Source organism: Amphiprion ocellaris, chromosome 3, assembly GCF_022539595.1.
Source record: "Amphiprion ocellaris isolate individual 3 ecotype Okinawa chromosome 3, ASM2253959v1, whole genome shotgun sequence".
Classification (NCBI taxonomy): domain Eukaryota; kingdom Metazoa; phylum Chordata; class Actinopteri; family Pomacentridae; genus Amphiprion; species Amphiprion ocellaris.
Genome location: NC_072768.1, coordinates 35,096,418 through 35,109,508, shown reverse-complemented (window position 1 = coordinate 35,109,508; position 13,091 = coordinate 35,096,418). Strand labels below are relative to the sequence as shown.

Here is a 13,091-nt window from a genome sequence, read left to right as displayed (position 1 = left end):
GGCGCAAAAAAACGCCATAGTATACTATGTCCACAAAAATGCGCTTTTTCAACATGTAAAAACGTGCCATATGATGAAATAATGTAAAGGAGGGCGTGAAAAACACTCCAGAAAGGTTTTCTGTGAAAAAAAAATCATCATGAATTTTGGCGCAAAAAAAACGCCTTACTTTACTATGTCGAAAAAAAATGCCATTTTTCAAACATGTTGTAAAAACGTGCCATATGATGAAATAATGTAAAGGAGGGCGTGAAAAACACTCCAGAAAGGTTTTCTTTGAAAAAAAAATCATCATGAATTTTGGCGCAAAAAAAACGCCTTACTATACTATGTCGAAAAAAAATGCCATTTTTCAAACATGTTGTAAAAACGTGCCATATGATGAAATAATGTAAAGGAGGCCGTGAAAAACACTCCAGAAAGGTTTTCTTTGAAAAAAAATCATTATGAATTTTGGCGCAAGAAAAAAACGCCATAGTATACTATGTCGAAAAAAATGAGCTCTTTCAACATGTAAAAATGTGCCATATGATGAAATAATGTAAAGGAGGCTGTGAAAAACACTCCAGAAAGGTTTTCTTTGAAAAAAAAATCATCATGAATTTTGGCGCAAAAAAACGCCATAGTATACTATGTCGAAAAAAAATGCGCTTTTTCAACATGTTGTAAAAACGTGCCATATGATGAAATAATGTAAAGGAGGGCGTGAAAAACACTCCAGAAAGGTTTTCTGTGAAAAAAAAATCATCATGAATTTTGGCGCAAAAAAAACGCCTTACTTTACTATGTCGAAAAAAAATGCCATTTTTCAAACATGTTGTAAAAACGTGCCATATGATGAAATAATGTAAAGGAGGGCGTGAAAAACACTCCAGAAAGGTTTTCTTTGAAAAAAAAATCATCATGAATTTTGGCGCAAAAAAAACGCCATAGTATACTATGTCGAAAAAAATGCGCTTTTTCAACATGTTGTAAAAACGTGCCATATGATGAAATAATGTAAAGGAGGGCGTGAAAAACACTCCAGAAAGGTTTTCTGTGAAAAAAAAATCATCATGAATTTTGGCGCAAAAAAAACGCCTTACTATACTATGTCGAAAAAAAATGCCATTTTTCAAACATGTTGTAAAAACGTGCCATATGATGAAATAATGTAAAGGAGGGCGTGAAAAACACTCCAGAAAGGTTTTCTGTGAAAAAAAAATCATCATGAATTTTGGCGCAAAAAAAACGCCTTACTATACTATGTCGAAAAAAAATGCCATTTTTCAAACATGTTGTAAAAACGTGCCATATGATGAAATAATGTAAAGGAGGGCGTGAAAAACACTCCAGAAAGGTTTTCTTTGAAAAAAAAAATCATCATGAATTTTGGCGCAAAAAAAACGCCCTAGTATACTATGTCTAAAAAAAATGCGCTTTTTCAACATGTAAAAACGTGCCATATGATGAAATAATGTAAAGGAGGCTGTGAAAAAACACTCCAGAAAGGTTTTCTTTGAAAAAAAACATCATGAATTTTGGCGCAAGAAAAAACGCCATAGTATACTGTGTCGGAAAAAAAATGCGATTTTTGAACATAATTTATTTAATATGGATGTATGACACTGAATTAGAGTCTGTTTTAATGAGACTGAGTTAAGATATGTAACTCTGTCATTAAATAGTAAATTATTTCTCAGAATTCACAGAGAAAAATCTGAAATATTTGCTAGGTTAGCATCCCACATGTTCTTTGGCTCAGCTAAAGCTAACTCTCTCCAACTTGTGGATCTGTTGAGTTGCTTGTTGTTAAAATATCTTGCTAGAGGTGCTGAAGCTCAGAAAGTCTGAGATGTTTGTTCAAAATAAGCTCATTCTCAAGTCTTATCTGAACTGTCCTCTTTTGTTTGAACTTTCCCTAAACTTAGGAGTTCATGACAGAGCAGCATATCCAGACTCAGTTTTTCAAATGTTTGTTGCACATGCTCCCGACCAAACCAGTCCAGGTGGAAGACGATGTGAAGAGAAAGCTCCAGAGGATGAATATCACACATTTACGTTGGAAATAAATGTCCTTTAATTAGACATTGTCATGCAAAAATTGGATTTCCCTTTAATGATGTTCAAATCTTTGAGTGTTTTGTTGATGTTGGTTTCTAAATGTTTTCTGACACTCGGCCCCAAAGATTAAAACCTTCTACGGCTCACAAGCTGCAACAATTTACACATTATCAACTATCTTTCTGACTAAACTAAGATAAAAAGTGAAAAACTGCCTGATTCCTGCATCATGAATGTAAATCTTTTTGGTTTTTATGACAGTAAACTGAATATATTTGGGTTTGACATTTTATAAACCAAAAGAAGAAATGAATTAGTGGAGAAAACAGTCAACAGATTAATGGTCAAAGAAAATGTGTTTTCCAACATATATGGCTGAATTACTCCATTACAAGATACATACAATTTAAATTCAATTTTATTCATATAACGCCAATTACAGGTCAAATTGTCTCAAGACACTTTATTTTTATATTTTTTGTCATATCTAAAATATGACAAAGTAAGAAATTTAAAGCTCTTGACTAATCCAATTTATTATTTGGTTTTTAAGAGACCAATGGACAATTAAAATAACTTTCTCCACTAAAACTAATAAACATGAGGTCAAATAGAAGGAACAGTTTTAAATACTGCAGTCCCACGACGACAAGAATAAAGTCTGTCAACAAAAAGTAAATCTGCTGGTGGATTCCATTAAAGTCCTAATAAATGATAATAAAGTGTGATACTAAAGGTGTATGTCCAGTGTATGTTTTCTTTTTCCCTACATTTTTTCAAGTTTTGTGGTGCTAAAAATCTGAAAGTAAAGATATCAAGTTGAATATCTGGATGGAGGTTGATAAAAGTTGACCAACCTTCATTTCTCTGGAGCGACTCCATGGATTTTATGGATGGTGATTAAAGACCTGCTCTTCTAGTTGTCTTCCTTCTCGTCGCTGTAAAAAGTCAGTCCATCCTGGCCGACTTCAGCACCTCTTCATGACAACTTGTTCTGCCTCTGACCTGGTGGAAACTCCAGAAACTCAGGAAAACCTGTGGAGACTGGAAGAACTCGTGGAGACTCGAAGAACTCGTCGGGCGGGGGAAGGTGTGGTGGGTGGTGGGGGGAGGTGGGGGAGTAGAGGGGGGAGGCCGCCACCCACCTCCCCGCCTACTCTCCGCCCCGACTCCACCCAGACTCCGCCTTGGCTCCGCCCATGTGGTCACTTCAGGAACTACGATGCCAAAGGGACGACGAATTTATTTCTTTTTATCTGATCTGTAGCTCAGTGAGTTAAGGATTTGCCTATGGAGCTGCAGGTCGCTGGTTCAAGACCAGACACTTCTTAAACTTTTCTCAAAATCCTGACAAAGACAAAGAAAGAAAATTGCCCGTCGTGGGTCTTGAACCTGCGACCTTCCGCTTGGTAGTCTGTCTTCTTATCCCCCTGAGCTATTCGCTCAGATACTAATTCTTCTTTTTTTTGCGCATTTATCATCTATTTTTTGTCGTGTTCGAGTTTTTTTTTAACTCAAGTCTCGACTCGACCGTTTTTCTCAGGGGGTTGGACTTCAGCCTTTGTGCTGGAGGGTGGAACCCTCAGTTCCAAGACTTTCCAAAGCCTCCAGACCTCCCGAGTCCTCAGGACTTGAGCTTTCAGACAGTCTGAGGGCTGAAATTTTCTAAGTCCCACAGTAGTTCTCTGTTAGATTGAACTTTCAGACAGTCCAAGGACTGATATATTCTAAGTTCCTGAGTACTTCTCTGTTAATTTGAACCTTCAGACAGTCTGAGAACTGAAGTTTCAAAAGTTTCTCAGTACTTCTCTGTTAGTTTGAACTATCTGGTTAACAGAAGCCTTAAAACTTGTGACCATGAGTCTTGATTTCACATTTAGATCATCCATCTGAGTTCTTCTCAGACCTTCACCTGTGGGTTTTTTAGAAATCCTCAGCAAACTTTGATTCTCTTCACTGAACAGTAAAGTTTGTGGAGATCAGAAGGTAACATTAGTTTGATCAATGCCTTCAACTACTAGTAGACTTTATCTGGAAAGCAGTTTTCTGAAATGAGTTCTTAGTAAATCTATCCACAATCAAACCAAGAACATAGAAAGAGGAAATGTTTGAAGAAACAACTTGATGTTTTCATTTCAGACTAGAAAACGCTTCAAGACTTTTATCTGTTTTTGCTCTTTTTGATCATTTTATTGTTTCTTCTGTTTAATTTGATCTACTAAAGTCTAACTGGTGTCTTTTGAAATGTTTCGTCTTTAGTTTGATTCTTCTTAAACTTTTAGTTTTGCTCTTTTCTCACCTTTTATTCTTTTCTAATGTCTGATTTGATTTCCAAATGTTTTGTCTTTGTAATGTTTAATTGTTTTTTCAAATGTTTTATCGGCTTGTTTGAAAAATTTCCTTTTCTTTCCCAATGTTTAATTTTTCAATTAAATCTTTAAGGTTTTTCTTTTTAAATGTTTTACCACCTTTTAATGTTTAATTTTCTTTTTAAATGCTTCATTGTATTTTCAGTTTAATTCCTATTTAAAGTTTTATTGTCTTTAAGATTTAATTTTCTAATTAAACATTTAATTTTTAAATTAAATGTTTTGTCTTTTTAAAGTTTTAATAATCTAATTAAATGATTTGTATTTTTTTAAATGTTTAATATTCTTCAGTTATTTGTATTTTTTAAATGTTTAATTATCTAAAATATTTCATCTTTAATGTTTAATATTTTCATTTTAAAAAATTTGTTTAATTTCATAATTACATTTTGTATCTTCTGTTTAATTATCTAATTAAATATTTTGTCTGTTTAATATAATATAATTTAATGTTTAATTTTCTTTTTAAAAGCTTTATTGTATTAAATGTTTTTTCCTTTGATTTAATTGCTTTTTTAAAATGTAGTTTATTTCTTTAATCTTTTTTTCTGTCAAGATTTTAACCGCAACCTTAAAAATGAAACAAACCCTTAAAATGAAAATACTTCTGTTGTCACAATCATGAGTTAGTCAATTATTCAGTTTATCAATTCAACTTTATTTGTTTAGCACCTTTTACACAGATGACAAAACTAAACAAGCAAAGAGAAAAACTATGATTAAAACTCAAAAACATATTTTAAAAAAAAGATTTAACATGGTAATAAAATCTGTTGTGTCCAGGGGATGGAGGGAGTTTATTGAAGTCTTCTTGGGCTCAAATGGGAAATCATTTAAAATGTAAACTTGTTATTCAGTCTAAGGAAACTGGAAACTGCAGAGCGACAGAAGAACCAACAATATCTCCTGTTTTCTCCTTTAATGAGTCGACTCTTCTTGTACTTTCAGACCAAAGAACTACAGACTCTTCACAACCTGCTCAAACTCTTGGTACAGGACCTCACCACACGGGTCAAGAAGGTTTCCATCTCATTTCTACTCTGAAGCTCACCTTCTCCTGCTCAAACTGCTGACAAATGTTTCTGCTGCTCTAAAGTCTGGTCTGCAGAACTTCCTAAAAACTCTCAAAGTCTCTTCTGCTGCAGGTTGCTTTGTAGAACTGTTCCAGAAAACCTCACTAAACCACATGGAGGGGCCTCAAGATAGTCGTCCAAATGAAACCATACAAAAACCAAACTAGCACAACCCAAACGCTAAAGTCTCCTGCAGCCTACCAGAGAACCTCTGAGAACAGAGAATCAGGACAGGAACTCTTACCTTCTGGACAACCAGCGCTGGTTCTCAAACAAGAATACAGAATGTGTCTGACCAAAAACCTCTAAAGACTCACTACAGCCAAGATAAAGACACAACTCAGCTGCACCAAATCAACTAATCACTGCACACATCAGCACCATGTGCTAACTGTGGCTAAAGAACCACATTTACCAAGACAACTATCCAGTACAAAGCCCTAAAACACACCAAGAAACACATTAAAGACGATTTTACTGCTGGAAGCTGCAAGCCAACGCCTAAAGAACACACTAAAGCAACGGAACCAAACCCGGTTCTGTGGTGAAGAGAAGCAGAGGAAATGTTTGTCTGCAGCTAAATAAAGCAGGAAGACACTGAGCTGCTCAGGTGTTCCTGATAACACCAAGCAGCCACCTGGACAGCCAATAGGAACACAGCTTCCTGGAAGTCCAGAGGGCTGGGTTAGTGAAGGAAATTTAGTTTAAAGTTGAAGCAGAAAGTTAACAAAGAAAGTTGAAAACCACCTTCTGATACCTGAAATCTCTGAGTTTTCACACAAAGAACACCTGAACATGTCAAACTGGTTCCATAATAGAACCATCATTGTCTACATAAATAGTTGTGTTAGAAAAACTGACTAAAAAAACATAATGTTCATGTGCTAAAGATATGTGTACAACAATATGTCAGTGCTCAGGACATAACCATATCAAAAAACCCCCACAAAAAACATTGTGATTATTATGTTTGACATTGCAATTTGTCTTCTGATTCGAAGTCTCTGTCAAACAAGCATGCTGCCTTTTGTCTGGAAATTGTAATTCATAGCCCTGAACATCTGCGAAGGATAGATGTTTAATTTAGTTTTTATCAGTTAACAGAATATATTGCATTGTTTCAAATGTTTGTGCCTTATTTTAACAGGAGGTTACTTATAAATATTGTCATTTTTAAGGAATTGCTCCTTTTTTCCAGTGTTTTAAGAGTTTTATCTGTAGACTTTTAGCTGCTTGATAGCTGTCTTTTATAAGTGTACCTATTGGCTGTTATTCTCTCAGTCTGCAACTCCCTCTTTTACAGACCTTAAGAATGAATTTATTTGTTCTGTGATTCACTTTCACTGCCTGCTCTTGTTACGTTGTTTTCCATGAAAAAGCTCCAAAAGCCAAATATAGTTGAGCTGCTCAGCACCAAAGAGCAGGTAGACACAGTTAGTTATTAGCAGGTGAAAACAGTGAATTATTTAGCGGCTAAAGAGCCTCGTATTTGCTGCTTCCAGGTGTGACTTGGCAACTATTTAGACATTCATCTTGCAGTAACAGCGTTAAAGATGATACTTGTTAAGGAAAAACTAACTTCACTGCTAATAAGTGCTGAAAAAAAATCACATTATTCCAAGTTTAATCAACTTTTCATTATATGTGCTAATATTGGGTTGTGAGTTCAGTGTTACCAGGAGTGCTCAAAAAGGGAAACACCTCACATTTATTTATATTTTCTCTGAAAGTGTGTGCTGCAGAATGTATCACAGCTTTTTCACCTGAAGAACTATTAAAGCCTTGATTAGTAAGTGAGCACCTGCATTAACAGGTACATTACTGCCAACAAAGTGATGTTTCTCTTTGATGCTGCTTAAATCCAGGCTGTTGGTGTAACAGAGGTGGACTTGATGTGGATACAGTAACCCAGTTTTAGAGCCAAATATCCTGTATAGCCAGCAGCTTGTTTACAGCTTTCTGACTGTTGATATTCACCTTTTATGGAGGGTCTCCTATTTGTGGTATTTATGCAACAGTAATGTGAGACAGAAATGAGTCTTCTAGACACTCTGAGCATTTTACAATCAGATAATAATAATAATACTTTATATTGCACCCTTAAGAACAATGTTCACAAGGTGCTTTGACAGTCAAAACATGCAAATACAGACAGTCAAGCAAGACATAAGGAGACAAGGCAGAGCAGTCCAATCAAATAAATAGTAAAAATGATAAGTTAAATGAATAGCTAGATTAGCACATGCATCAAACAAAGGAACTAGGCAGTTTAAAAATCAAAGAATAAGATAGAAGGTTAAAGTTAGAAATTAAAAAAACAAAAAATTAAAGAATTAAATAATTAAAGATGACATCACACCAAAGAACCAGGCAGCTAAAATTAAAATAAAGCAAGAGAGAACATATAAAATAAACAGGACATGATACAGAATAAAACACTAAAACTAATTAAAGTTAAAAGTAAACTTCAAATAAAACCAAGTCTATAAAAGTGGGTTTTCAGAAGTGATTTAAAAGACGTTACTGAATCTGCAAGCTTTATCTCCTCAGGCAGCTCCTCAGTCGTTCCAAAGTCGAGGTGCCCTGATGGAGATAATTACCCCTATAATATATTTAAGTCTCTGCTATGATGTCCTGTTTTATATTTTGTATATAAAAGAGAGATGCAGCCTCTAGCTTTAAAGTGAAACCAACACAAAAGTCTCCTAAACCTGCATTCTTTCTAACGGCCAGCAGGAGGCGCCTCCGTTGATTACAGAATAAATGAAATTGTATAGAAGTCTATGAGAAAATGCCACTACTTCTCTCATCTTTTATTGCCTTAGTAAACATTTTTCTAATAAGTTTATGGACTTATTGGCTACTTTAAAGCCTCCTTTGACACAGCATGAGGTTTATTTTGGAAATTGTGGTCCCATTTAGAGTGGGGCTGCAAAATTAATCAAATATTAATCAGGATTATGATTTCGACTGAGCGACAGTTAAATGAACATGAAAAACAAAAATACTGATATTTACAATGTTTTGCTTCTAGAAAACAGCCAATGTAGATGAAATCAGTTGATGTCAGCTTGGGTAGATGTGACATTAGACTGCGTTATTTCACTCTTTCCAGATTTATTCTTGGTCAAACACCTGTTTGCGTTGCTGCACTGCTGTAACTGGGCACGTGAGGCGTTAAGGGAACATTAGTAAATTGTACTGTCTGTATCAGTAAGCAGATGTTTTATACGCGTGGCATTTTGGGTACAATTATATTGATATTTTGCCTTCAGGAGATGCACTAAATTCAGGTGAAAATCATAGAAAGTCTTTATTTTGATGCTGATTTGTACATTAGCAGCACAACATGCAAAAGGGCAAATGAAAAAACTGTCTCTAAAATCAATTAATAATTGTGGTAAACAGGCAAATACTGATCAAAAATAATTCATCAAATGCTCATCAGCTACAGAAATGATGATACAGGCCAAAAACAGCTTCTCTGTCAGCAGCAGCAGCGCACCTTGTTAGTTTAATCCTTTCCAATTTGTTTGCAGTTATCTGGTGAAAATTATTGTACTTTTTTTTATTGCAGAAAAACTAGTTCTCAGTTTTATCCATTATTGTACAGGACTGGCAAAGCTCAAAATGCCAAATTTGCACCATCAGAACTGCTATATCCTGTTTGAGGGAACACTGGTAGATTGTAACGTCAGTCAGTAAACAGCTGTTTAGTACATGTGGCATTTTTGGCACAATTACATACATATTTTGCTTCACAAAATGCAGATGAAATTTATATTTAGTCTTCATTTGATGTAGATTTATATATTAGCTGGAATGTAGCACAACATGCACAAGTACAGTTAAAAAAAAGTCTAAAATCAATGAGTGATTGTGATAAATGGGTGAATAGGGATCTCAACATTGATCAAAATAATTGTGCAGCCGTGCTCAGTTGTCTAGTGAAATATTTTTGCTATAGAAATGATGTTATTAACTAAAATAGGTACTCTGTCAGCAGTGTATTGTAACTTTCTTTGTCTAATCCAAATCAATTTTTCCAGTAGTGCATTAATAGCAACGGCCAAAATGCCAAATTCATGCCCTAAAAACTGCAATACCTGTCAGTTTATAAGGCCGCTAGCTTTAGCTTTAGCTGTTCTGACTGTGAGCAGCCTGTCGCTTGATGTCACTCTAGTCTTTTTTCAATAAATTCCGTAAATATGTGCGAAATGATAGTTTAAGATGTGATTTGCTCAGTAAGCAATGACACAAAATCCTAAGAATTTCAGCTGCGTGTTATTTATGAAGTGTTCTGAGCAACAAAATAATGCAAACACATTAATAAAAGTCTATCATTTAGTCAGGAAAAAAAACAGGAACCTCTTTTTTTTCTCCTTTTATTGTTTACAAAATACCAACATAAATACATAAAGGAGGCTGTGTGATATTGCTGTGTGTGGATGTGTGTGTTTGAAACCGAGGAGCAGGCAGAAAAGACAGCACTGAAACAAATGCTCCACCCCTCTGTAACCAACACACAGTGGCTTTGACTAGTCGGGAACAAAATAAAGTCACCTTCACATAACTGCAGACGGAGCAGAGTCGAGACAATGAGATAAAAATCACATTAAATAAAAAGAACCAAAAAAAAGATAAAATACTGCGATACAAAGCAGCTAAAACCTCAAACTTGTTAAGAAGACGGTGAGGAGGAGACAGACGAGGATGTTCAGCAGTGCAGCCCTTTAAAAACCAACCAGGGCAGATGTCAAGTCAGAAGTCGCTGCAAACCACAGCGACGCTCTGGGAAATCAGCCCCGCGGCTCAAAGGGGAAACACAGATGGACAAGTCAGGCGCGATGCTCATCAACCTGCCATTCCTTAAAGTTACTCTTGGTAAAAGAAACAAAGAAGATGAGGACGCTCTCTCCCCTCGTCCTCCATTCACACATGCAGTCACACCACACTCCTCGTAGTGTCTCCAAAGTCAACTTGGCTACACTCTGATGGGAACCCCTTTAATAGTCAATATTATCTGTACACCAAGGCATTTTTTTTTTTAAACTTTTTTTTTGTTGCAAACTACAATCATCAGAGCAAAGCGTTTTGTTTTTTTTTTCCTAACATCCTTTTCTGTTACAGTGAAGATGCTTTCAGGCTACAAGGCAGGGAGGGATTAAAAACACCGAAGGATGGGGGGATGTGACGAGACACAGCAGAGATGCGCTTGATTAACATTTAATTTTTAAAACGTCTCCGGCTAAAAAAAAAAAAAAAAAAATCCCTAAAGCTTTACATTTTGCAACTGCAGTAAAAACCCTCGGTTAAAAACAATCTCTCTCTCGTGCCCTCGTCTCCAGAAACCTTGCCTCTAAGGCTGGCTTTGTTGGGTATCTAATGTATATATATATGTATATATATATATATGTAGATAGATAAGTGGTGGATCCTCACCACCTGTACGTAACATCACTACCTGAAATGTGTATATATACATTAACAGACATACAGCCTAGGAGACACCACAACACTGAACAGAACTGTCGTCGCGTACGAGACGGGATTTTAACCGGAGAGGACGAAGCAACACACACTGAAAGACTCTCCCGGCCTGAGTCATCGTCAGACTTTGGGGGTTTCTCTACCTAAACTCTGCTGTTCTGCTTCAACCCTTTGTGGCTTTTTGCTACTGGGTGAGTGTGGCGATACACAAACAGTCTATCTGCTGCTGTAACGTTAAAGATAAATTAACAAATGCTGTGTTTGGATTTTAGCAGTTTGTGTTTCTTGTTTGTTTTGTTCTTACAGTCGAGACTAAAGGTGTGCAGCAGGGGACGAGGGGGGGGGAGGCTAAAAATTACAATTGTCCAATCGCCAGGGAGGATGGAAGGAGGAGGAAGGCCGTTCACTGGGCGGCGCCGAAGGTCTCCTGGGAGGCATAAACCATGTAGAGGAAGCCGTCCTGGTCCCGCTCACGCTCGTACACCTCGGAGATGGCGGCCGACACCGACACCATGCTGTGGCCGTTGACCAGCAGGAAGAAAGCCTGGTTGGAGTTCAGCTGGAGGCGCCTCCTGGTGGGGGGAAGAAGACATGACCACAGTGATTAGGTAGGTCTGTAGGCTCTCAGTAGATTACAGGAAAGTTAACTTGTTTTTGGTTCTTGAAGATGTTTCTACAGAGCCCTGGAAGAGTCAATGTGAGAATTTTTGGATTCGCTTTTATTAGCCACACACTAAATATTCCTTCTGATCCATACAAACTAGAGATTGACTGGTATGTAAAGTAAAAGTACAAGTATGACTGCGCCCACATTACTGCTGCATGTAGTCGGTGTTAAAACGATGAAACATGTCGCAGCCATAAATGTAACGATGACTACAGGCACAAGTTTGTCATTAAGAGCTCAACTATTAACAGTTAAAGTTTTAAAGCCTAATATTCAGCGTGTAATAGATTTAAAAGATGTGATGGGGCGTTACCACATGAAGGGTGGCATGAATTTGCAAAATCATCGCCGAGACAATTAAAACAATGAGTCAGAAGTGTTGCAGAGCGTATATCCTAAACTGCAGCCTTTTGCGATTTGCTGATTGCACTGTTTCAAATTGCAGTTTGGTTTTGAAATAGATTGTTGAGCCCTGATGTCATCCTCAGGCTGCAGTCGCACTGAGAGTCTCTGCAGCAGTCGGTGAGAGAGCTGCTGAACCAGCTCCTGGTTCTCTTTCATAATGCAATGAAGCAGATTTGGATCTCAGAAGGCGCAGCTGAAGATGCAGCGACTCCCTGCAGTAACAGCCAGAGATGCTGCTTCATAAAAAAGCTTTGTGACCACAGACAGTCAGTGCACCTTCAGCTGTGGATGCAGATGTTATGATTATTACTGACACATCTGGTTCTAGTTGTAACACTGACTTATGTAGTTGTAGTTTTGCTGGCTGAGGGCTGTGTTCAAGTTTTTTTTATTCCTTAACTCCTAAATATACAAATATTTATCATAAAAGCACTGTAGATTTAAACAGTAACAGCTGGATATATCCAAAGGACAAAGACTGAATCATATCAGCAGCTGAAGTCTGAACATTAACCATAAAACAATCACAACCAGCATCTGTATACTGCCAGAGGTCCGTCTTTTAAAACAAATCTGAGCAATATTTGCACCACATATTGTCACACTTGTGTTGAGTGTTTTCCTAAATGCATGAACTGTTCTCATGGATCAGAAGGGATGTAAAACATATTGCAAAGTAACACTTGCTGTGACCTTTAGAGGGGTTATGTACGTTTCTAATCTCATCCAAAACATTTTTTTCTGTTCTGATTGATTGGGATGGCTGTTCCAGTTTACTATATACTAGGGTTGTCACGATTTCAATTTTTTGAGCCACGATTATTGTGGAAGGAAATATTGCGATTTTACGATTATTCACGATTATCGACATTATGAAAGAAAAAAAAACAGTGTTTGTATTTAAATAAACTCTTTAATAATACTTAAACTTTTAAACATTTACTGTTCTTATAAAATAAAATAAATTGTTCCAACACGTCTTTGTAGTAAATAAAAGTGCAAATTGCATTACAAAACAGTCATTAACTTGAGGAACTTAAAGGC

The 13,091-nt window shown here is 36.5% G+C and overlaps 1 protein-coding gene and 1 long non-coding RNA gene across 2 annotated transcripts in view; one reads left to right on the top strand and one right to left on the bottom strand.

Moving 5' to 3' along the window:
- Positions 1-10,592, top strand: part of LOC129348595 (uncharacterized) — a 19,091-nt gene extending 8,499 nt beyond the window's left edge. The window contains exon 2 of the long non-coding RNA XR_008601191.1: positions 5,361-10,592. This is a non-coding gene — a long non-coding RNA (uncharacterized LOC129348595). The remainder of the gene's footprint in view (positions 1-5,360) is intronic.
- The window catches only part of map1lc3b (microtubule-associated protein 1 light chain 3 beta), a 19,018-nt gene continuing 15,781 nt past the window's right edge, over positions 9,855-13,091 (bottom strand). Inside the window, exon 4 of the mRNA XM_055009287.1 lies at positions 9,855-11,547. Within this exon, the coding sequence (XP_054865262.1) occupies positions 11,379-11,547 (169 nt within the window). The 3' untranslated portion in view covers positions 9,855-11,378. The remainder of the gene's footprint in view (positions 11,548-13,091) is intronic.